This window comes from Colias eurytheme, chromosome 23 (genome assembly GCF_061535395.1).
Source record: "Colias eurytheme isolate Ceu_HAF_F1 chromosome 23, ilColEury1 Martin Lab GWU primary, whole genome shotgun sequence".
Classification (NCBI taxonomy): Eukaryota; Metazoa; Arthropoda; class Insecta; order Lepidoptera; family Pieridae; genus Colias; species Colias eurytheme.
Window position 1 is genome coordinate 3,790,563 of NC_143002.1, and position 27,001 is coordinate 3,817,563.

General features: G+C 33.9%; 2 protein-coding genes and 2 non-coding genes across 5 annotated transcripts in view; 2 read left to right on the top strand and 2 right to left on the bottom strand.

Moving 5' to 3' along the window:
- Positions 1-1,859: 1,859 nt before the first annotated feature.
- LOC149898231 (uncharacterized) lies at positions 1,860-8,906 on the bottom strand. The gene is made up of 9 exons (XM_090115266.1): positions 8,855-8,906; positions 8,615-8,676; positions 6,144-6,372; positions 5,657-5,871; positions 4,724-4,954; positions 4,248-4,364; positions 3,223-3,389; positions 2,573-2,665; positions 1,860-1,935 (listed from the first exon to the last, which is right to left on the bottom strand). The coding sequence occupies exons 1-9, from the start codon at positions 8,904-8,906 to the stop codon at positions 1,866-1,868; spliced, it is 1,236 nt and encodes a 411-aa protein (XP_089971392.1). The 3' UTR covers positions 1,860-1,865.
- Positions 8,907-10,620: 1,714 nt separating this feature from the next.
- On the top strand, positions 10,621-10,739 carry LOC149898232 (5S ribosomal RNA). The gene has a single exon (XR_016458103.1). It is a non-coding gene; the product is annotated as a 5S ribosomal RNA (ribosomal RNA).
- Positions 10,740-11,412: 673 nt separating this feature from the next.
- LOC149898233 (lateral signaling target protein 2 homolog) overlaps positions 11,413-27,001 on the bottom strand; it is a 48,756-nt gene continuing 33,167 nt past the window's right edge. For both annotated transcript variants that reach the window (XM_090115319.1, XM_090115318.1), the window contains exons 3-14: positions 22,683-22,820; positions 22,128-22,318; positions 21,006-21,153; positions 20,437-20,542; positions 19,817-19,972; positions 18,969-19,068; positions 17,293-18,690; positions 16,685-16,789; positions 16,130-16,329; positions 15,431-15,638; positions 13,974-14,107; positions 11,413-13,295 (exon numbers count right to left, since the gene is read on the bottom strand). In XM_090115319.1, the coding sequence (XP_089971445.1) occupies positions 13,162-13,295; positions 13,974-14,107; positions 15,431-15,638; positions 16,130-16,329; positions 16,685-16,789; positions 17,293-18,690; positions 18,969-19,068; positions 19,817-19,972; positions 20,437-20,542; positions 21,006-21,153; positions 22,128-22,318; positions 22,683-22,820 (3,018 nt within the window). In that variant the 3' untranslated portion in view covers positions 11,413-13,161. The remainder of the gene's footprint in view (positions 13,296-13,973; positions 14,108-15,430; positions 15,639-16,129; positions 16,330-16,684; positions 16,790-17,292; positions 18,691-18,968; positions 19,069-19,816; positions 19,973-20,436; positions 20,543-21,005; positions 21,154-22,127; positions 22,319-22,682; positions 22,821-27,001) is intronic.
- LOC149898234 (U5 spliceosomal RNA) lies at positions 21,652-21,768 on the top strand. Its single transcript, XR_016458105.1, has one exon. It is a non-coding gene; the product is annotated as a U5 spliceosomal RNA (small nuclear RNA).

Here is a 27,001-nt window from a genome sequence, read left to right on the forward strand (position 1 = left end):
AAAATAACTGTAGCTGATTTACACGGGCACATAAAAAACTAAATAAATTTCTCCGAATTTTCATCTCTTGTAAGAATTGAAAAAGTGAATCGTCAACTGTAACTTTTACCTATTAGGTATTAAAAATCGTACTTATATCTACTATAAAAAATTAAATTTCTATATATTTAAATACAACATTATTCGTTAATCACGAAGCGTGAAACGTTAGTTTGCATTCGCAATTTAATGTTCTGTGATTTAGCGCACCACTAACTGTGTTGTGAGATTTAACAACTTTTAACTCAAGCAAAGTTTGGTGACGAAACTTTGTTGCTAAGCTTGTGGACTGATGTTGAAGAGTTATGAAGGTTTAGACAGGAGTACTCGTCATTATTTATAAAAAAACACCTTAACCCTACAGTAGTCGCGTGTCTAAAAGTGACGTGTGAGGTCGCGTGGTCTACAACTTACAAGGGTGGTCTACAATCTACATGCCGGCGGCATGGCCAGCGGCCGTGCCACCGTACCAAATAACGAAGCTATTTAAATACATATATCTACTTCCAGATAATGAGAATGAACGTCCTTGAACCTTACCAACCTTGAAATAAAAGAGACGGTTATAAGAAAAATAAATATGCAAATAAGTCATTGTAGCCTGAAACTTTTGTAATTACCGTTTTGTTTAATTTTACAATACTTAAAACTTTAAAGAAGAATTAGAGAATTTAGAGAAGAATATAATATGTAACTTATTTAAACAATATCTTTGAAATAGTGGCATATGAATTAATATAAATGATTATACATAATAATATTTAGTCTGTGTTATTTTTTTCTCTAGAACTTGATAACGTTTCGCTTTAACAAATATTAAACATGTCTATAATTTCGTAACTCTACATCACTTAAATAGTGTTAACAACAGCATATTCCAACCAAGTATTTAGTCTTACTGCAGTGACGTCACAACACATGCAGCTCGAATTAAATTCAGCCGCTGAAGAGCTTAATTACATTGTATGTATAATTTTCTAGTGCTTGATAAAGCGCTGCATAATATGTCAATATAACAAAAAATGTAATCTTTATTATAACTCAGTTTTACTGAATACTGGCGCTTTTGGCAACGAACAAAAAGTTTCATACTCACAAAAAATTATCATAGCTTGGCTTTAACTTGGATTTAGATACAATCCTTTCCTTACTACAGTCTTTTCTGCTGACTGTTTTTAGTGACAAAATTCAATCAATTCAGCATTCGTTACGGCATATTAAATGTACAATAATGGGTATGATATACCTAATACCTATTATTAAATTAAAGTTCAATAAAATAAAACCCATAAATTTAAGTAGAATTGAAATCAATAAGATAATTCATTAAAATTTTAATAAACGAAGAACAATAGAAATAAAACGACGAAGTAATGTCACAATCACTACGTTAAATTAAAACAAAAACGCCAAATTTAAACCAAATTAAATTTAGCGACTAAATTAAAACCATAAATAACTTAAAAATTTTCAATTAGAAGACGTCTGGCACAAACGGAGTAATAAAATAATGTTAATTAAGTTACAAGCTTCAGTCTAAATTCAATCAATTGCTTAGTTCTGCAATTCGTAATGAGGTAATAAATCATTGGCACTTTATTGTTTTAAAGTGTATTGAAATCGTCTAGTTCAATATTACTTTGCTTAACATTAATTTGTATAAATTTATAAGAATACATGTTAAAAAAGCGTAGAGAATATCAATAGGCTGTACGATAAAATCTCACAGAATGAAATAATATTACAAATAAGGCAGATTTTGACATGACAGGATACCAAGGCTTAATAAAATTCGCATATTTTTTGAACATTTTTATTTTTCGTTTTCAACCATAAACTCCAATCGGTATTTGCGGTCGAAGTCTGATCTTCTCTATTCTTTCGTTTTCAGCTGGTCTGTGGAAAAATTTAAATGTTAAACAAACGTTTTACCTATAATATGGACTTAGTGATGTGTATTATAATCTACAAATTCGTAATGAGAGCCGTCAATTTACTATCAAATACAGTGCAATGATTAACTATGTACAGTTAATAGTATAGGATAATCTATAATATTAGTTTTGGGCTCTACATTAAATCTATACTAACATTATAAAGCTGAAGATTTTGTGTCAATGCACTAATCTCAGGAACTGCTGGTTCGATTTGCAAAATTATTTCGGTGTTAAATATACCATTTATCGAGGCTATAGGTTATAATCTATATTATATCATCACGCTAAGACCAACAGGAGAGGAGCACTGCGGGGAAAACCGCGGGGCACAGTTAATCTTATATATAAAATTCTCGTGTCACAATTAGTCTGCATACTCCTCCGAAACGGGTGGACCGATTCTCATGAAATTTTCTGTGCATATCGGGTAAGTCTGAGAATCGGCCAACATCTATTTTTCATTTGTACCACGGGCGAAGCCGGGGCGGACCGCTAGTATACTTTAAAATATTATATTGCTAACCATAATAATATAATCTAGAGGAATCTAAAATATATCTAGTAGAAAATAAAAATATAATAATCATAAAAATTACCCGTCAGGATGGTTTATCCACGATATTTTTCTTTCTACAATATCGAAGCCTCGTTCCTGTGGTGATAAATTACATTGCCTTCTCGAGCCTTTCCTGTAAAAAATAATTATAATAAGTATTTCCATACATTTTTAATTAGTGTAAGTATAACTACAGCGACTAATAATATTAACTAAATGTACCAAGTTTAAGCATCAATATGCATGTTCTGAAACTTCTTAGACTTCTAATGATATACTTCGGTTAAAGTTAATTAATCGATTTTTAACGAGCTTAGAGTGTCATTAAGTGCGTTTTTTTTATAAAATACTTACAGATGAGTTGGTAATTTTCAATTTATTTGTACACTGTTTCTACCTATTAGTGCTAATATTCTCATTCGCTGCTATAAGTTACTTATTAACTCAAATAAAACATTTCTTTTTTATTTTTAGTATATCTAGCAATTTAGAATCGCCAACACGTGGTTTTACACTGGTCGAAAAGCATTACTATGGTAGCTAAATTCTATGGAATTAGAAAAATTTAAACTGCTTTTTTATCTAAATTTAATTTTTTTTATTTAAATGTAGAGTCATCCATTTGAAAGTCTTTAACTTAAATGTATTATCATCTATTTTAAAGCAACGAAACGAGAAATATTTCCTTACCCAGATAGATTCAACACGCAATCCAAAAACACTCCGTTACACTGTGTACTTGTAAAGAGGTAAGGTCCATCGCACTCCAGATTCGACTTCACTCGGAACACAGATGCTACACCGATCAGTACTTCATGTGTCCCCACCCAGGTGACGAGCGGACCGCCGTGATCGTTCTGAAATTAATTACAGAACTAGCGAAATTAACGTAAGGAATATGTTTGTCCTACAGGGATATATGCATCTTATGAGGGTATGATGGTACTAGCTCATCGCCAGTGACTTTGGCTGCATATTCAAAGAAAATTCATCCAACAAAGGAAAACCACGGAAATGACATGTTTATCCACGGTTCAAATAAGGCTATATAATATATTACCTACTTTCTAGCCAATTATCTATCGCCAGACACAAAAATCGATTCAAAAAATCACTTGGCTGCGATGTGAAAACACATTTGTAAGACATAATTAATTATAATATCAGTACCTAATGATAACGTCGATTATATTATGGATATTTTATAAAGATAAAAGAAATTGTAATTTGTAATGTGAATAAAGTGCAGATAAATAGAAAATTTATTTGAACACTATAAATTAAATATAAATTGAGCAAATACGAATACATACATATCATTATACTCAGACAGAATAGAGCGAATTTTATTCTTTGGGGAACGAATTAAAGTGGATAAATATGAATTGTTTCGGAGGCTTGTTATAGAATATAATAGGATTCATTTGAAAAATAATTGGTAGAAGGTCTATAGAAAATTATATAAAACCACTGAGAAATTTAATGATCCCTGAAACTTATACCTAATGCGAATCTTATAATTAGATAAATTACGTATGATCTAATTTTACTAATCAGTCTCAAAACCGTGTATACCCCAATAATTATAAATAGGTGTGTACTGCGTACTTTAATTTATATAATATAATTTTGCTCCTACATTTTAGTACCTACTGTATTATATAATTAATCTAAAGGATTAAAATTATTGAAATGATTACTTATTATTTTTGTACCTGACAAATACCATTTCTTCTAGTGTAAGTATAATTTGTCATAAGAGTTACATTGTCTAAATTTCTTCTAGTATCGTCGCTGCTTTCATTCGGGTCCTTAGCGCATTGTAGATATTCCTGAAAATCTACTGTGATTAAAACAATAAATATTCTATATTATTTAAACTACTTCGACTACTAACGTTTTACTTGTTTATTTAGTATTTACTTCTAAATTGATACGTTTAAAACAGTATAAAAAAATCATCATTACTAAACAACTTGCAACTGCAACTTAATATTATTATGTAGTTTTATTGCGTAACCTATTTTAATATTAGGTATATTTATTAAAAGCCTTGTTATTTACCAACCAAGAATACATTTAATTTCCCAGCTAGTGTTTATTATTCTTATTGGGAATCGCCAACCAAGTAGCTTAATATAAAAAAGACATTTAATTTAACAACTTACACGCTAACACAATATGAACTCACCACACCATCAATAAGAACTTTCTTATACACGCATCCATCAGCTACCAATTCTGCCTTCTCAATAATTTCGCCCTTGTCATCAAGATTGCCCGCCGCATACGTACAGATCATGTATTTATCTATAATCTGTTCCATTTCAGCAGAATAATGTTCTTTACACCTTTCCTTGCTGTAAAGTCGAGTGGACGCATAACGCAGCTTTTCTTGGTTCCAGTCTTCGCGCTCTTTCGTCTGTTATATTAAGAGAAGAACGTAAGAAACCATTAAAAAATTAATCTTAACTAGTATATTTTGCTTTATTTTTCATAAATTATGCAAAATTTTGAGCATTTTCATACTTCATTCATATTATCATTAATCGTTATCTAAAGTAGATATCTCTTATAAATTATTGTAACAGATTATTCGTAGAATATATTAGAATCACATATCACAAGAAATATGATTGTATATTATTTTCAGAAAGGTTTCAGCTTGGATTCAGTCAGAAGAAATATGAATTGAGATAATATTATTGACATATTGACAGTACTGTGCCTCAGACATAATATTATAATATACTAGCTGTTCCCCGTGGTTTCACCCGCGGGGCTCCGCTCCTGTTGATCTTGATGATATATAGCCTATTGGCTATAATTGCCTTCCTCGATAAATGGGCTATCTAACACCGAAAGAATTATTCAAATCGGACCAGTAGTTCCTGAGATTAGCGCGTTCAAACAGACAAACTCTTTAGCTTTATAATATAACAATATATATACTATATAGTGTAGAATATAGATGAATACAAACAATGCAATATCTCTAGTGTGTATTTGTGATTATAGTTTCTTACGGAATTCAATAAACATTTATAATAAGAAGAATTTGCGTTTTAATTTAACAGTCCTTTATAATAAAATGTAGCTTATACAATGAAAAAAATGAATTTACCGATCGCCATCTACTCAAATGTCCCCAGCCCATAACAATAGCATCTATCCCTGCTTCTTGGTACTTGGGGTCGTAATTGACAGATATAGTAGCAGGTATGTAAGAACAATCGGTATTATATGTCTCGTCTGATAAACTGAAGGCTGATTCCACTTTGACTACAGCTATGTCGATGGACGACCACTTTTCGATCTTTGCGTAGTCCAAATTGTATGCTGAAAATGTTTTAAAATGTTGAGACTTGTATTTTGTAAACTTATTGGCGTTTAGTATTCACTAATGTAAAATATGATATTCTCTGAAAAATACAGTTTCTATAAAAGGAGCTGACATTTCGAGACGCGACTCTATATTATTTTCTCTTAGAAAATATAAAGAAAAGATTTTAACGGATTTTAAACGCGATTTATTAATTATGCTATCATCCCTTTTCTTCTTCCCTTCTCTTTTTAAATTTTTGCCCTGATCAAAAGAATAAAAAACTTACTTTTAGGTACACAAGTAAACACAACCTTCTTCTTCTTCGACTTAGTGCATTTATCCTTATTAAGATCGTTGGGTTTCACATATTTATCGTAACCAGCTATCACATACATATGACGAACGTCTTCTACGCAAGCTGCAGAGGTGATCACAAACCAGGGGGTGACTAGCGCCCCTCCACAGATCCAGGCATCGTACTTTTGGGGGGAGAGAGGCGCTTTGGTAAGGTAGACCTGGTAAGGGATTTAGGCAGTTTAAATGCAAATGCAAGTTGAGTTATTAAATATTATATTGATTAAGAAATAAATAAAATAAATAATTTCAAACACGGCACGATCTGATTCCCATACTAAGCTTTCGCTTGTGTTATGGAAACCATATATATGGCTGATAAACATGTACATATTATATAATTTTAAATAAATACTTATATAGATAACTAGAGGTCCGCCCCGGCTTCGCCCGTGGTACATATTTCGCAATAAAATGTAGCCTATGTCCTTTCTCGGGTATTAAAATATCTCCATACCAAATTTCATGCAAATTGGTTCAGTAGTTTAGGCGTGATTGAGTAACAGACAGACAGACAGAGTTACTTTCGCATTTATAATATTAGTATGGATTAACACCCAGACACAGAGCATCTATATGTTCATCGCACAAATATTTGCCCCGGGTGGGAATCGAACCCACGACCTCTGGCTGGCAGGCAGGGCCACTACCAACCAAGCCAACCGGTCAGTCAAACAATTGTAAGAAACATTTGTAAAAGAGAATTACTAGATTAATTTATAAGAAAAAAAATTCAGGGAGAGCTGAATGACTTAATGAAATTAAAATAACGAGATTTTATGTTAAATATAATAATATAAAGATAATCTTAACATTAATATAACCAGTTATAGGTATACAAAATGGAGAGCTAAGTATAGCAAAACATAATTATTATACTTATACTGAAATTTTCATCTAACTCTATGAATGTCTTGTTTTAAGTAATTTACCAAGAAAGATAGCTATTAGGTATTATAAAGAACAACATACATTGTATCACAAATTATTACTTAACTCTGAGACAATTAATATAATTTCATCAGTCATTGCTTCATATTTAATGCTTATGAGACTTGAGAATTCTCTGATATAGTTGCGTCTCGTTAGCTAAATCTCTAGTGAATTGTTTTCATGTAATCATGTCTTGATGCATAACTAGCAAGGAAGACCAGCGTCTAAGGCAATTATCAACGTCCCTTACCAATTTATAATTGAAAGGGTTTAATTTTTAATAGCCTTTACATTTTCGCCAGAACAAATTATGTAGGTACATAATTAGGTACAGCTAGAATTTGAAACAATATTTTGGTAGAGATTTTAGTTTGTATGCCATTCGGTATTCCTCAGTCATCACTATAATCAATTAAAACTACTATCCACAAGTAAATTATGGTACATATTGTTAATTTTTCAGTTCTGTTTTAGGTGGATATTTAAAACTGACTTAAAATAAAATAAAAGAGAGAATTCTGAATTCGCCTGTTTAAATTAGATTTGTTTATTGTTTTTGTTAAAAATAATAAGTATTATAAATTATATTATACACTTAAGAACAGACATCGTTATGTACCCATGCATAAAATAATATATTACAAATGTGTACAGAAACGCATTAGATATTCAGCATTATCTTAGTTCAAATGCCTCAAACGTAATGCACAGTCAATAGTCAAAGGCACATAGTATTTCTGTGCAAATTAATCCAATGTCCAGATGAACTGAAGCTTAGCATTCATAGGAAGCTTATTGTGCTATTACTAATTACTATGGAATGGATGAGGCCCGTAGCTTGATTAAAACCGTGTTAAATATAGTGCATTGGGGGAATTTCGAATGAGGGGTAATTTCGGAAGATTGTGAATACCACTTCAGAGCATCGCTTTATCGTAAGTATCGTGAAGTAAGGGCATGAAGATATATAGGTTTGATATTATTAGCATACATATTTGCTTAATCTATCACTAGATACTTATTAATTGAACTTATACGTATTTACCCCGTGGCCGGAATTACCCCAATACACCTTACAAGTTTCTTGAAGCGGCAAGTAGATATATTATTATATGCTATCGAATGTTATAACATAATATACACAGTCTCCTTTTTATCGAAATTTTTAACTAAGTATTGCAACACATAAGACAAATATATTACTTTTCAAACAACTAAATAAGGAAATTGTAATTAGTTGTTGATAACTAATCACAAGGTATATCTGACTCTACCAAGAACTGTATTTGAAAAATTAGCTTTCTATAATAAAAGGTGTTAATGCTAGTTCCCAAAAAATTCGAATAGGTAATTAAGAGCTGATTTTACTGTGTTAATGCATAGAGCGCAATTTGGTTTAAGTATTTATTAATAGATTTATTTATAAAATTATTTTAAAAATGTTATTTAAATAAATTATTTCTTCCTTACCACGTATCTTTTCTCACTGCTAAGTACAAGTCCATCTTTAATTCTTCTTTCTGATACGCAACCTTAAAATATCAACAATATCGAAATATCTCAGAATATAAATTAGAAATTAGAATCTACTCATCATAACATTATGATAAAATTGACCACAGAATTTATTATTTATTCATACCTAATTAAGAAATTGATTATAAAAGCATAAAATTCGTGCTAAAAATTTTAAACCAACTAAAAACTTACATCCCAATAAAATCAATACACCAACTAAACAACAACAGAATAACTGCGCCATTTTTATAAAATCTCTGCATTGTTATTATTTCCTTCCATCGCATGCTTGAGTGGAATACAAAATTAACTAAGATTAATCGGCTTTACTCTAAAAATATTGCGCAGTTCATACAATTTACGGAAAACAATTTTCTATTAGACTAGCAAATTGAAATTTTTTGCTCGTGCATTTTAATGACGTTTTAATATATTTTTGTTAAAATAAATCATCTCTAAAATGTATTTTATATTAAAAGGGGAAATCTCTTCAATTGTAGGTATTGCATAAGAAATGGAACTTCAAATAAATCTACCTATTCCGAAATTATATAAAAAATGGTACGGAATCTAGAACGACACCGCTGCTTCTGCATAATAATATTATGTGCACTATATTTAAAATAGGTACCTAGAGCGACTTAAATACAATCATCGCGTCTCTTGTGTCTCTGTACAAATCAAAACGTTTAAAAACACCAACTATTTTCGTCGTTTTCTACATGATTTTGTTATCTCCACAAAGAAAAAATTCTCTGGTTAACCATATTAAAATTATCGGTTTCAACTTTCACGCACACTTATATCCACTCAGGATTCTCTTGCAAAATTATAATCGTGTATAGCCTCTCCTTTGATCGAATTTTCTCAAGCGTAAATTAATTGAAGTTCGCAGATAATGCAAATTGCCTCTTATCCTATTTATTCAATACCTCGCTCTTGATTGAATCGAGACGACCAATGGTTGAGGTCACTCGATCTTATTATATCGAGATTAAACCGAATATTCTATTATTGTATCCTTACCATTATGGCAGCAAGACGTGACCAGGAAATTTTAAAGCATTTTATTTTCATAAAATATACAGCACAGGTAGGCTGTGTGGGTGGCGTGTTACGACTACTAAAAGCTGTACTCACTTCATTATAATATTATATCGATATTATTTATTGCTTTACACTTTACAGCTAAAGTAATAAGTATCAAATTACGGGTTCGGTTGAATGAGATGTTTTACCGTCAATACTAATTCGATAACAATTCGATACGATACCCATATATTTTCCAAATATTGATAACTAATAACATCCGTTATGTGATATCGTATTAAAATAGACGCAGCCGTTTCAAAGAAACCCGCATATAGGCAAGTACTGACGCATTTAAAGATAGCTATTAATTTATTTTATTATAATGAACTGTATACCTACCTACATTGACAAGTACATGCACTTAATTTACTTAAAACTTATTGTATAAAAATTTAAAATCATTATTAAGCGCCACCTATAGCAAAGTGATGGAACTAACTTCAGCACAGGATTCATGCTGTAGACACTAGAGACATTCCACTACTTTGAAGTCAGGAAGTAGGAACGCTACATAAAAACTCTATGAAAAAATTTTGGTGCGACTTTGCGGTTTTTAAACATTTTTATAACAATACGGCCTACTGCCTAGGCCTTCGTAAGCTATAAGAGCGAGCGCGCACGAGCAACTTTGTCTCCGCAACTATTTTGTCTCTCCCACCTATGGGCTAGTATGAAAGTGCGCGCACGTAGCGACGCAACTCCCCATACAAATTGATGGGAGAGACAAAATAGTTGCGGAGACAAAGTTGCTCGTGCGCGCTAGCTCTAAATTCATTAATCAAAAGTGTTCAGTCCTTCCCTAGAGGTAATAGTTATACAATTACACAATACTTAGAAGTATGATAGATAAATTGGAACCTTTCATCGCCAACGTCCATACCACGTTGAATACACCGGTTCTCGTCCGATCACCGAAGTTAAGCAACGTCGGGCGCGGTCAGTACTTGGATGGGTGACCGCCTGGGAACACCGCGTGATGTTGGCTTATTGCTTTTGTACTTTTTAACACAAGGCATAAACATTTTTGATTGTAAAAAATGTATAATATCGAGTTTCTTGTAACGGCAAATTAATTATGTATCACAAGAAAGTAATTTCAAGCACCTCAACTATTTAATTTGACCTGCATGATTTTTTTTGTTAAAAATCACCTACCTACCGTGCGGTGATTACACAGCGAATATATTTGATAAATAAAAAAAAGCTCAGATTATAACATTATATTTCAACAAACAGCTTTTTAATATTCTCTAATATCTAAAACGGAAAAAAAACTCAACGTCTTTCTAAGAATATACCTACCACAGAATAAATAAAGGTATAAAGAAAACTCCCAATTCCTAATATATGACATTTATTTTACACAAATTACATAACAGTATCAACATATCACTTATTGGTCTCCATCGTACCGCATCTTTTCATAAAATATACAAAAAGCAATCTATGGGTACAATGTTACCTTCACAAAATTTACAATAAAACTTACTCGAACCTAATCTAACACCTTCGATTATAAAAATGTATGGAATATAATTTTTATTTCAACACGTTCACGTTAAAAATATAAACATCGTTCGCTCTTAAAATATATTTCTATTTATAAAGGTTTTATTTTTTTACGGTAGCTCTGTTATTTTAGGCCAATTCTTTAAGTCAACGATTATTTTTGTCACCTTTTTATTAATTTACATCCAATTTCTTGAAATTAAACGTCCTTTTGATTTAAATTGGAGGTGAAGAAATCTTATCTTACTTTACTCCAAAAGAATTAAAGATTTTTCCTCTTTTTTCAACTGTTTTCTTTCGTGCATTGGCCAAAAATAACATGACTACATTTAACATTAAAATAGCATAGCAACAATGCGTATTTATTTTAGAGAGCTACCTATAAAAATACAACTTAATACATAACGTTTCATCAGTCAATAATTATGGAAAAAATATATTTTAACACTTTCTAGCCTTTACCAAACAAACTGCGTTAAGCGAAAATAAACCTTAAGAATAAGAACAAACTATATATTTAATATTATTATTGTGTGTTTACACTCAACGAAGTTTCTTTGATATAGGCGTAAGGTAGGTAAAACTATAGATTTTGGAATAAAAATAAAAAAATATCACGAAAAATAGTTGGAAATATCTTCATTTATTTGAATAATAGATGGTTTTGAACGCTTAATATTAAGAAGGTTAGTAAAGAAGTTATACATAATTTTTATTTAAATCTATGCCAAACTTTTAATGCGTAAAAAATCTATCAATTTATAACCTTAAAAATATGTATCATAAGATTCAAAATAGCTATTAATTATCTTTTCAATATTAATTTTTCAAAACCTCTAAAACCAATGTGCGAAATATTGAACTTATTCAATGTAAATGTGGGTTAAGTTTACAATAGGTGAATATTTTTATATTTTGTAAACTTTACAAGTGAGAAATATCACATTATTAAAAGGTTTAATAATCCATAGCACATAAATGTTAATCACAATATTTGTTGATTTTAAACCTTATTTTCTTATTATTCTCTTTGTTAAATTTACAAAATATAAAATAATATTCTAATCCATTTGTTACATTTTTTAACATTCACACGAAGTGAGTATTGTACGTCATATTATGAAGAAAGTCACTCGATTGTATGCAAAGAAATCAGTGCAATATTATTTTAATAAAGGTAATATTTAAAATCATAAAAGAACAGAAACAGAAACTGTGGAAGAAATTATGAAAATGAAGAATTCAATTGTCAAATAAAACAAGATTGCACGGAAATTATTTGATAATATCATACATTTAAATCCTTTACTTTTTTACATAAATTGTCGATATGATTTTTACTATGCGTCAAAACAAACATATTTGTCGAACTGATCAATATTTTCTTATTATTTTTATGTGAAAATGTAGACACATTAAAATTTTTAAGTTTCTGAAGGTTATTTCATGTGTCAAATATATTTTTATTATTTTCTGCGGTTTTCTTTGTTATATTTTTTTTAACGAAACACTGTCTCATCATCCTTCTCTTATCAACATTAGAGAGTGAAAGCGACAAAATATTGCTTAGTTCATGCTTTAAAATTATCTTTCGAGTCAAAACATCGCTCAATTTTACTATTTAACATTGAAACTAAAAACGATATTATCACCCATCTCTTTTCATAATTTACGAATGAAAATCCAAAACATGTTTAGCTCGAGTCTTTTAAAACAACTTCTATTATAAAAATGAAAACTGAAACACAATAGCAAATAAAAGACAAAAATACAATTCCAATCACGTCTTTTACAAAAAATTCAAAAGTACCCACTTTTACAAAAAATTTCGCGTTTACCCACATTTTTTTATTATATTTATTGTTTTTTTCTTGCTAATTTAATGTATTTTCACATAGTTACCGATACGTATGCCGCCTGCAAGTGCGCGCTATACACTGGAAGCACTCCTCGCAGACTCGTACGGGCTTCATTTGCCCGTAGCGAGGCAAAGGGATTGAATTCGAACTGCACGACGCGCAGAACACTTTGCCTGTGAATTTGTGGAAAAAAATTGGTTTTAATTATAGTCATTTATACTAATTTTATAAAGAACAAAAAAAAATTTGTAGGAGACGAAAAAAATTAGTAACGACAGACAGTTAGACAGTTAGATGTAAATTACTGTCTTCAGTTTATTGCTCAATTTTGTAATGAAGGTTTCTGCTATGAGATGCGTACGCAGCGCGTTACCCTACGTCACCAATACAAGAACCACGCCGATCGTATCTAGCGTACGCATGCGCGACACCACCTACAAATACACTAGCTTACCGCCCGTGACTTCGCCCGCTTTGTCTAAAACCTAATAAATTATATACTAAAACATTCGTCTTCTCTTTCCGGACTATTCTGTAGATCTTTTCAATATGTACAATACTTAGTACATTATTTTGATAAAATTCGTAGGGTTCAGCCTGCGTTTGCTATGTAAGCGGAAAAAATGTAATTTTTTACGACATCACATTAGAAACCTCAAAAATAACAGTACTTCTCCACTATTTAATGGATGTTATTATACATATAAACCTTCCTCTTGAATCACTATCTATTAAAAAAAAACCGCATCCAAATCCGTTGCGTAGTTTCAAAGATTTAAGCATACAAAGGGACATAGGGACAGAGAAAGCGACTTTGTTTTATACTATGTAGTATTAAGGGCCCCCCTTACCGCAGTTCCGGCAGTGGTGCCGGCGGCGGAAGGCGGTGAAGCTGGCGGCGCAGCGCATGCAGGCCGGCGCCGCGATGTCCGGCACCCACTCGGGCAAGCGCTCCACGTGCGGGCCCTCCGTGCGGGAACGACCGCTGGAAATAAATAAATAAATAAATATTAAAGGACATTATTACACACATCGACCTAGTCCCACAGTAAGCTCAATTAAGGCTTGTGTTGTGGGTACTAGGCGACGATAAATATAATATCCATTAAATACATATATAGATAACACCCAGACCCAAGAACAAATAATTGAGTTCATCACACAAATATTTGCCCTGACCGGGGATCGTCGGCTCAGTAGGCAGTTACTTTACCACTGCGCCAACCGCGTCGTCGGAAATGGAACAAAAAAAAGATGTGTGGCACTCGGGGACTGCCGCGGTAAAGCTATTGCATGCTTATGCCTTCAAGCCACACCTCCGAGCCCGTCGGAGTGGGAAGCGTGAGGTTTTTTCGTAACGGAATTTCTCGATTCGGTCCCCGCGCTCAAGGCCCGCGATAGAAGCTATGCAATAGCTTAAAAAAATATTTCGATACAAGTAAAAACTATTTTTATACTAGCTTTCCGCCCGCGGCTTCGTCCGCGTTTTTTAAAAAAAAAACCGCATAGTTCCCGTTCCCGTGGGATTTCCGGGAAACCTATCCTATGTGTTAATCAAAGTTATCCTGTATATGTGTGCTAAATTTAATTGTAATCGGTTCAGAAGTATTTGCGTGAAAGAGGAACAAATATACACATACACATCTATCCTTACAAATATTAGTAGGATTTGCATCATGAATAAAATGGAAAAACAAATCAGAGTTTTCAGTGAAACACGCTTCAAAATGCAAGAGATTACTCGACAAAGTTTCCACACACGCAGCACGAGGGAGGCACCCGCTCTCAACATTGATCACGTTTATTCTAGACACATAAAACTGAAAGAATAGAATAAATTCGATTGCTCTGGCGGATCACGAGTGGCTGAGTTGGTCAGGCATCCGCCCCGGAATGGCGCGAAAGGATACGGGTTCGAGTCCCGCCTCGTGATCGAACTTTTTCTATTCTTTATAAATTTATATTTATAAAGCATTTGAATGCCATAAAACAAAAAATATCAATTTCAACATTGATCCCGTTGTCACACGCTACGCACGTTCACATAAGTTCACTACGCGACCTACTTGTAGGCGTTATATGTTTGACTATATTATCCTAGGAATCATTAACTGTAAGCTGTAAAATTCGATATTAAACAATTCCTTACGTGCAATTGCTTGATTTATTTGATTATTGCGATAATTTAACCATATTTCCTGTGCATGTGACTTATATTTTCAAATTACTCGCTACTATCTCGCTTGCTTACACGGGTCGGGCAAACCTGACTTTTACCTAAATATACCTTTAAAAACATCATAATTACCTCAAAGTGAGATCACCAGTGGACACAGAGGCTTGTAGATTCCCGTTATTCTCCATAGATTTCCGTCTACCCTCATTCTGTGTTGTTTCGTCAATTGTCGCAGAGTTGACCGTATTCCGTCTCGCTATGTGACTATTCTCTGAGGGAGTGTCCGAATTACTGTCCGCGTATACTTCCTCCGCTGAATATACACTGTCGAATGAACTGCCTGTAAGGGAATTTGTTTAATTAATGTTAATTTATAAAAGTGATAATTAAAAAATGAAATTAGTAAATAGAAATTTTTCTCTATGTGCGTAAGGGAATTTTTTGGTACATATTTTCTTAATACAAATATTAATGGTACTTTGGCAACATTTTTCGACCATTATTTGAAATTAAAAAAATTGGTTGTTTGTAAAGTAGGTTTACGATCGAGATGTTTACGTGATAACGTCTTATTGGTGGCAGCGCTCGATATGAGACGGGAGATCGGTCCGTCTCTCTGTTATACCTGCGATCGCGCTCGTGAGGTTTTGGTGTGACACAAGTTTCTGAACATGTCACCCGACTAAAACGATTTTAAAAACGTTATCACGTTAAAAATAACCTTTCTCCGAATTATTAACTTATCTGTTGGAATTTTTCAGTTCAGCTCACTTATGATAATTATATCATTTAAAAATCGGCATTTTGACCATTTTTTAGAAATATCCTTACCATTCTGTATAACCTGATCCTCCGTAGGCTGGTACTCTATAGCAGGAGGTGCTTCTTCCTCTTGCGGAGTATCACTCGTCTGGTTCATGAGGAACACAGCCTTCAGAATGTTTCGAAGGTCTGCTGCGAAATTCGTCTGCAATTGGTCTGCCACGCCCGCTATGCAGACGAACAGACGGTGGATCAGATCTTCGCTCGATCTGAAATTATAATTTAATTATGAGTAAGTTTTGATATGAGAATAAAGGGATCAGGGAAAAAACATAAAGGGAACAGTTTTATATTCTACAACATAAAATAATCTGCATTCTCAAAAGAAAATACTTACGATGCACTGTTAAGAAATGAAATTGATATTATTATTCAACCAATAGCGCTATAATAGAAACTGGTCATGAAATTTGCAGTTATTTCATGACCAGTTTAGCAAACCTTGCTAAATTTATAAATATAAAATTAATCAATTTCAATGTAGTTAAAAAGTGAACGTACGAAAACTATTTCCAAAAGATAAACAGAACTTCTTAAACACGATTTAAAATTACAAAAACTTACTTGAATTTCGCTCTAGCCTGATGTCTAGCGGCAAGTTCTTGAGCTTGTAGCGCTAATGCAATTTGCTCGTCGTCCGCACACTCGGAGGTGCCACACGACGTTCCACTGAAATATCAATAAAATCATTTAAAAAATTAAAAAAAAAATTGGTTGTCTGTAAAGTCGGTTAACTGACGATAGTTGAACGTGACAACGTCCGATTGTGCTTCTTTGTCGCTCGTTCTCTCGCTCGCACATGGAACGCCTCAGAGCGAGGTAACGCCGCATGAGTCATGTTTTTTCGAGCGTGCAGCCGGCTCTATCGAATTATAAGACATTGTCACGTCAAAATATAACACGCACAATAATATCTATACCGAAAGATGTTTTCTACGACTAATCTGTTACCATAGTTCTTAAAATTAAGAATTAGAGAAATTGTTTTGTTTCATTTTGCTACGATAAATTACAATTTTCCGATTGTTATATTCAGTGAAATATATTTACACAATTTTAAGAAAACAGAATATCTATGCAAAACGGGCATAAGCTGCAAAACTTTAGATAAACGTTAGATAGAAAGGAAATATGTCACATTAAAAGTTACATTAAAAATGATAAAAACTCACCTTTCCTCAACGAAATGGTCCAAATTCAATCTGAGCGGGCTACTCTGCGATTGCGTCGTCCTATTATCCAATATCACCATACTGGGCGACCATTTTTTCTTCTTACTTTTGCCCCCACTCTTTCGTTTCTTTCTAACACTGCTTTGTGACGAATTCGGCGTCTCTGTTCTCTCTTCTACCGGCGTTAAATTAATATCGGACAGTCTTTGCCTTCTCAATTCGGTTATAACTTCCTCTATCGTCCTAAATTCTTCTTGCGCATTACTTTCATTGGAACTCTCCCCTTGGAGCCTATCTATAACTATTTGTGATGATCCAGCCTCGTTCTTCTGATTATCCTGCTCCTTATAATTTATATTTACAGTCACCTCGCCGGATATATCGAAAGAACTCTCTAGATTGTTTTTTACGTCTTTATCGACTTCCGTGTTTAATACCCTGTTTTGTTCCATGAAATGGTTGTCTTTTATTTTATTCTGGTCTGTGTCGGGAGATCTATCTAAGCTTGTGTTTTCTGTGCTAACTCCAGAATCGACGGGCGATTCGTGATCACTATCGTAACCTAACATGAATTTAACGCGCTCATCGTTGTCCATTTTGGCGGAATGAAAGCTCGTGTTATCTTCACTTCGGTTATCGATATCTATTATTTGTCTAAACTCTTCGTTAGTGAGTAAAAGGGAACTTAGATTAACGTTAGCTAGGGAGATATTACTATTTACAATTTCTGCGTCTATATTGTCGGGTATGATGAGGGGGAGATCATTGTTTCCTATTTCGTTGTCGTCGTCTTGGTTGAAAACCGCGGAATTGTTATGCGACAACGAGGCTAATACTACTGGTTCTTGGCTTATTGCGTTTGGAATCAAATATCCGTGACTAGTAGAGGGCATGCAACTTAATTGCTCATTCCTGGGTCCGGGGAAGAATGTTTCCGAGTTCTCAGTCAAAGTAGGCACATCGTTGGTAGAATACGAATGCATTTGGTCCAAAATGTCTACATCGCTAACTATAGAAGAGAGTCTATCAGCAATTTCCGTGACTTGTTCGTTTAGCGACGTGACTAGTTCTTGGTCCGGTATTTGTCTGGGCGTTTCGTTTGACGTGGACGCTGCGACTGCGTTGATTACAAGCGGATCGAACATCATGAGGCCGTTGGTTGAGAGATTCCTCAGTGAGGACAGGTCAGTTTCGGCTCTACTTATTTTCCTGCTCCTATCCATACTCTCGTTAGTTTGGAACGTGTCTGTGCTTGTCGTGTCTGTGTGTTTGTCTCTGTCGTGTTCGGACACGTCGTCCATGTCCTCGTTGAGACGCCTGAGTCCATCTATGATTGGTGTCATCACTTCTATATTGTCTGGCAAGTAGTCAGCGTCTGTTATCGTCGGTTCGTTGGAACTGAAAAAGAAAAAGAAATAGTGATCTATAGAATTGAGGTAACAAAAATATTACAATAATATTATTATTTCGCCAGTTTTTCCAATTTTAACTTTAATACTAAAGCCAATAAAAATATTTGCACAAATTTCAAGGTACTAAAAAAATTTCATAAACGCTTGATGTAAATCAAAAAAGATTTACTTTACAATAATGTAAATAGAAATACTAGCTTTCAATTAAATTGATTGAAATTTATAAATGTTTTATCAAATTAAATATTGTTTATTTAAGCATACCTCTGCGTATACAACTCTTTACAATGAGCGTGGTCCGCGTAGAATTTCGACACAAATTCACCGATGTCCGGGTAACACGAATCGGCTGATGAGTCTTCCACTGAAATGATAAGAAAGAAATTATTAAAATCATGGAATTTATTTTAACACATAATCTACCAATACTTAAAAATAATTGCAAAAGTTTCTCTTTCAATGTTATTTTTGTATAGTAGCACAGAATAGTGCTTTTAATACTGCTTTTTATTTAGCTAAACGTCGGCTCACACAGCCAGTCGTTACCAACTTCAAAGTGTTAACACACACATTTAACCTGTGTACTAATGCTAGTGTGAGTGTCAAAACGATAATTTTGTATGGAGTGTCCGGGGTGTAATAGTCGTAGATGACGTTTAGAGCAGAGGATAATTTTCGGTCGTATGTCGTCGGTGTGGACCATGAGACCATGATCGAGACCGACACACCAGGTCGCAGATCTTGACCTTTTTTTTTATGCAATAGGAGGCAACAGAGCAGACGCGTCACCTGGTGGTAAGTGCTCCACTTCGCCCATATGTACCCACAGTGCCAGAAATTGTGAGTATGTTGCCGGCCTTTCAGGTAGGAATATGCTCTTTTCTTGAAGGTCCCCAGTTCATAGCCGTTTGGAAAAGCCGCATGAGGGAGTTTGTTCCAGATGTCTGTAGTGCGTGGGAAGAAAGACCTTTTAAAGCGCACAGTTGTAGATTGCCAACAGTCAAGGTGGTGAGGGTGGTATTGTTGATGTCGTGCGGTACGGTGGTGGAACTCGGCGGCGGGAACCTGAGATACTTAAACAGTATTTTTACCTCTATAATAAATAAACTGACCGGGCGGCAGGTCGAGGCCGGATAACGCGGCCAGGTCCCCATTGGTGCACAACAACCGCTCGAGCGCGGCCAGCTCGCGCCGCTCCAGCGTCCACAGCAGCGAGCGGATCTTGTGCAGCAGCGTGCGGAACGGACGGAACATGTCCGACATCTCTTCTGCGGATACATAAAATAAAATAAAATAAGCCTTTATTACTGCAAAAACATTACAAACTACTACAAAAATCTTATACTACTATATGCCGTTGACATTATTCCTTATTTATTCCTATATTATATTGTATATTATTTTAAACGTTTTTACGGATAGATACGAACAAATGTGTGAATCATCTATACTGAAGAGTATGTTTGTTTGTTTGAACGCGCTAATCTCAAGAACTACTGGTCCGAATAGAAAAATACAATACACGACCTACAATTCACAACCGATACACTAAAGAACTAATTCGACATTTCCTCTGCAAATTTATTCCTATTTAATTTTATTTTAAACAAATTTATGATATGAAGTGACATCTTTTACTTTTTAATCTACAGCCACTTTTCACACTTAAAACAGACAGAGACACAGAAGACAACATGACTCATATTATCACATTTAAATAAATTCAACTTACCAGGCGGTTTATCGATAGACAACGGGCCACTAGAGTATATGAGCAAGCCGCTGACTATCGCAAGGCGGGGCACTGCGAACATCAACGCAGGGTCGTACGAATCCACCTGAAATATTTACAAAATTTTGTTAATATACAATATAAAGACTAAAATATCTATTTGTTTATTTTTGTCAAAAATATCCCTTTAAAAAAACGTATTCTAATTGCACGTATTTGACAGTTTACGTGACATTTTAATATTATCGTGTAATACTTGGACGGATAAGTTTTATCGAAGCGTTGAAAAATCGGCCCTAAATCCTATAATTAGAACGAAACTAAGTGACTGCTAGTTCTATTTTGAGAAAATATTCGGATACTGATAATAATTTTTTATTCAATTTAGCTGCGTCCTGCAGTTTCATCCATGATTAATTTTAATCCTAATTTTGCTTATCCTTATGAAATGTCACAATTAAAAGTAGTCTAAGTTACTCCTTCTTACATCGGCTATCGGTGATAAATTTCATAGTATCAAAATAATAAGAATCATACATTTTCCTCATCAATAAATAAATGCTCCATACCTGTTCCTGCGTAAGCAAGTTATGTTTCAATGCTCTTCTCAAGCTCTCAGAGAAAAGCACACAAATGAGTTGTTGAGCTTCAAACTCGTGCGGTGTTTTTACGTTGACCATTGCGCTCACGTAGCATAGCTCGAATTCGGCGAACAATCTGAAAGGTGAAGATAAGATATTTATAAATAATCATACTATAGATCATATGAAGTTGCAATCTAAGTATATAAGTAGAAAGGTTATAAGCGGGAATTAGAATTTTCTTCACTTGTTTCCTTTTCAATATTCATGATAACTGAATCATGCGTTTACCGTTTATTAAGTTAATGTTTTGTTGGTAACCTATCTAGGTACACCTAGGTAGTTAGGTACCTTGCATAAAATAAGTAAATACTACACACAATAAGTAAGTACTATTTAAATAAAGCAAAGTAAAAATGAATATATTATTAACCTATTTAATTTAATATCAAAACTAATTGCTACAAAATAACATTATCTGGGTATGTAACAAACAACCCATATGAGTAGGTCAGGCAAACTAGGTTTACTAATACGGCCACTAGATGGCACCACCGTTGTTCATGCTGTTTGTAACTCGCGCTTATGTTATTCTTTTCGTAAAACTACTTATTCTAACGCATATTTAGCTTCGGCACTCTGGTTTCCCTTCAAAACGTATAAATCTTTCGCCTTTTACTAAAGATTTCCGTGGAGGGGAACACTCAAATGAGTCTAACTCAATTTTTTACACCCTACATTCGTGTAGGGTATATAAATTATAAATAAATAAACAGAACATTAAAAATGAAGGAAATGTCAAATATTTAATACGTTAAGATCTTAATATTATGATCTATATTCTATTGACTACGGAATATGCATGCTTGATGGTTGTATTAATATATTTTTTGACAAGCGTTGAGCGACTTTATAAAATCTTTTTTTAAGCTATTGCATAGCTTCTATCGCGGGCCTTTAGCGCGGGGACCGAAACCAGAAATTTAATAACGAAAAACCTCACGCTCCCCACTCCGATGGGCGCGGAGTTGTGGCTTGAAGGCACAGCATGCAATAGCTTTACCGCGGCAGTCCCCGAGTGCCACACGTCTTTTTTTTTCGACTACTAACCTATCGAATATCCTCAAGCTCTCGTGCAGCATATCGTCGTGGTCCTGTAGCGCGAGTCCCCGCGGCCTGAGGCATTGTTCCCGGAGCAACGATCGCACCGTCTCGAGGCTGCGCGTGAGCGCTTTGGCTAGCGGGCGCATCGCCGCTGATTCCTCTTCACGGTTCAGTATTGACGAGCCCGCGGCTAGGCACTGGAAATTTAAGTTGTTTTTTTGGTGACGAGAAATCATTTTATTTATATGTATTTACAAACATGGTCTTCTTATCGTAAATAACACAAGTAAAAACAGTATTTAATACTTCAATTAATATACATTCGTGAAATCAGAAATACAAATACATTATGTCTACAAATATAAGCGTTTTTGGAACTCATCTCTTATGATAAACAATTTTTCCATAAAGCTATGAAAACTCATGTCTTAACCACACTTTAAGCTCATTCACGATCCAATAACGAATACGACTATTTTAACCATTTAATTACAAATAGCATATGTTTAAAAATCACTTCCATTGTTAAGTTTTCATCAAAAATAGATACACAAAACTGACCTCAGCACCGAACCACAGCTGGCCAGCGAGATTGTCCTGCAGCACGTCCTCCGGGAACTTGACGCGGAAGCCGCGCGCCACCCGCTCGTCGCCAAGCACTTGGTCCATGATTTGGCTTGTGATGTTTAGCACACGATCCTGGAACGTAATAGGAACTATTATAAAATGAGTTCGTAAATGGTTGATGCATGAACGGGTACGTAAATGAAACGTTTCAAGAATCAGTTTATTGTAAAGAACTAAAGAGCAACTACGAAGTTTCTTGTCGGTTCTTCTCCGTAGAAACTGCTTTCCGAATCGGTGGTCGTTAAAACTATGTTATGACAAGTGCTTCTGGAAGAAGTCTAACAGAATGAATATATGACTGGATAAGTAAACGATATAAGTCGTATTTAAGTATCAATATAATCACATTTCCTGATAAAGCTAAGACGCGATCATCTTTAAACATCCAGTACACTCATAAGGGACAGGACAGACAGGTGGTATAACTTGAACTTGGTTTAAGTGTCATTATAATTGAATTCATTAACCTAGAATCAAAAAGTCTTGAGATAATCGAGCAGATGTTTTTCTGAGTGATAATAATTATTAACACGCAACAAAACTCGTTCACATTTCACAGCTTAGTATAGAAATGTTCATGAAAAGGCATGTGCGTACATTCCTATCTATGGGTTTAATTAAACTTATTTTTGGAGACTAACAGACCGACAAAAACATATATATAAGTACATAATATAATAATTGCGGATCAACAAACACCCATACATCAAAACTCAGCGTAATTATGTAGATTTAAGCATAGGTACAGACAAACAGGCGGCAGAAAGCGACTTTGTTTTATGCTATGTAGTGATAGCGTTTGTTACAATTCGGTCCCATTTTAGAATCTGGAGCGTTATCTCTCTACCCTGGAAGGCTGGAAAGCTGGTAACTTTTTCGTTGAATATAATTTATCCAAATGACATTTTACACGCTACTCTCTCCTCATCTCATTTGGATCGCCTATTATATCGTGTCAGGTTACCGCGTCACGTGACACGCATTGTCCATACAGTGGACACCGGTCCGGTTCGCTGACCGCGACGTCTTCGGTTTCAATTTTACTGTGTTACTGTATATTAGTGGCAAAGCTCTATGTGGCTAGGTGAAATTGTAGAAGGGACATTGACGACTTCATTATTGTAATTACTGGTACTGAGTGGTTGTTGTCTTGTATGGTTATAAATTATAATCATTAACAAAGGTATTAATCAGTTCTTTAAAGAAACGAATCTTCAATGGCGGCGCTTATCATTCCCTCTCGCTCACACACGGCCGTACGGTATGCAAAAAAAAAATGGAAAAATAAAATTACTAAAATGTATTTGATTTTCCCTATAATAGTTTTTATCATAAATTTACAATGACAATTATGCATTTGCGAAAGTAAATAATGTTTTATTGGAATTTGACAAAATATGTTCTTTGGGAAAAGTTGTTCAGTTTTATGGGCAATTATTATATTACAAGTATTATGGGGATTTTATTACATTCTGTATACGTAAATATGATAATTCATATAAATACACAAATACAATAACAAAAAAGTTTGCCAACAAACAATTTGAAATAATTAATAAAATAATTATCAATTTACGTTATTTTTATTTTCTTTTTTGCTGATCCTACCATCTGTCAAAGTCAGCTTTGGCCGCCATTGAAGATTCGTTTCTTTATTGAACTGACTAATATGTGACACTTCTGTGTCAATTCCAAAATTTCCAATTCGCAAGATGCTTTAGTCTGAATGATAAAATATTCAAATTGGTACGAATATATTATATTTGTTTAGTTTTAGTACTATTTTATAGCTTATTGTTTGTAAACTGTTTATTAAAACTAAAAAAAAATCTAAAATAACATGAAAGTCCATTCAATCAAATACTACGCATTTATTTCACCATCTCGCTACCTAGTGCCTATTAAGGTACATACCTATAACCACAACTACACACACACACACACACACACACACACACATACAAACGCATTTGTCACTAGCGACGCAATCGGTCGCGTGCACACGTGATAAGGTCGATCTGTCACTGCGACTAATACACTCAAGCTTCAAACGACCGAACTTATATATTGCTACTAATGCATTAGACAGATATTTTTTAGCTATATTTTCACCAATTTGATATATATGTGATGCATAAAAGGCTCTCATTGGCTATTTTAAAGACTGGTCAAATAACATGACGTAATTCCAATCATATACTACTACTACATTTATTTCACCATCACGCTACCTAGTATCTATAACCCACAACTACACACATACATATACACATGTATATACATACAAATGCACTTGTCAGTTGTCACCGTAGCAACGCAATCGCAAAACGCAGACGCGGTCGCGTGCACACCGCTTGCAATCGCGTCACAAGCGATAAGGTTGAGTGCACACTATCGAGTGTCGATCTTACACTGCGCATGAGTCGCTTACAACTTTATACACCGGATAGGTAGATTATATTAATATTGCATATACGTTTCTCAGACACGTTAATAGTTATTCTTCCAGCTGTAATTTAAATCCCTTCCATAGCTTTCGCAACCTCTACCCAACAAGCATAAGAGACTTTGGCACATATTAGACAATAGACAATAATAAACAACACACAAGATATTTGTTAAATAAATTATATACAGATATGAAACGACGTAACAGAAAACAAACGAACCTCAAATACACCTTTAAAATTGCATATCACCATCTCACCACTGTATCTGCATTTAATTCACCAAACAAAAACATTAATTACAGCAGTGTACACTACGCTTAACAGTGGACAGCTTATGAGTCAGTTTCGGTATCACGTTTATCATAGTAATTACATCGATGAGTGTGTTCCTTGTAACGCATTAATTAATATAATTAAAAGCAGTAAACGATTGAACCTGAACGCATTGATTGCCGTGTTGTTCATGTTAATTTCAATTAAATATAAAATACATACTAAAGGGCAATTTAGGAGCGCAGGAAAATTATTGGAAACATAGTCGCGCACTAACATTCTTCGTTTATTATTTGTTTTTGGTAAGAGTTATCCCACCAAAAACATTTTCATGTAAAATGTTGCCAAGACGAGCCCATATGACTCGCACTGTCAAAAAGTTATCAAATCTCATGTAGAGCCAAGCTTCTAACACTACACGCCCTAACTCACAAGGCCTAACTTCACAAACTCTACACCTTAGTCAAAATGTGTGGCTTGGCCATTTCGCTACATTCACATCGGCGTAAGGTGAAAAATTAATTCACTGTTCATTACTTTTGTGTTATACCTACAATAGTTCTTGTAGTAACGAACTACAATAACCTTTCCCTATAACTCTTAGCAACAGCTTTGGCAATTCATTATAATATAATATGGACAAAATAAAGATCTAATCACTACATAGTATAAAACAAAATCGCTTTCTCTGTCCCTATGTATGTTTAAATCTTTAAAACTACGCAACGGATTTTGATGCGGTTTTTTTAATAGATAGAGTGATTCAAGAGGAAGGTTTTAGTATATAATTTATTATGTTTTAGACAAAGATAAAAATAAGTTTTAATAAAAGCATTCAACTACCTACATGATTTGAGAGTATAATATTATTATCGATACGTTATAGACGATGTGAATGATCCGTATACTATTTACATATTGAGGAAACAGATGAATTTTGTCGCTAAAATATAAATAAATTTTCCTTTCTTTTCCTCAGGGATTTTTCCTTATACGAAATTGTATATAAAAAACAGACGGAGACATTTAAATGGCATCAAAATTAAACTTATTTTAAGTATAATTATTAATTATACAACACATACCTACACCCATCTGTCTGTCTGATAGTGCGCATAAAATTTTAAGATAAACTTGATTTGAAAGCATTGTTTAGGTACCTATATTTTGTTTGGAAAACATTTATTTCTGAGTAATAGGATTTATTTCTTAATATTTTTAACGCAGAACACATGTACCTAATTACCTAAATTAATAAGACAAGCCTTATTATCCAACTATCTAGATATTAGAATGTACCTATACAAAATATATTTCGGTTAGTTGATTACTGTTTCGGACGTTGTTAGTTAAGAGAATTTAACCACTAAGCCACAGCCCACAAACGTCTTACAAATTTAGATAACAATGATAATTAGTTTTTTTTTTTTTGTTGTAGATAAGGAAGCGCTTGACCACTATCTCGCGGCTCGCCTGATGGAAAGCTAAGATGTGGTCTAAGATAGTAGGTACGCGCAGCGCGCTTCCCTC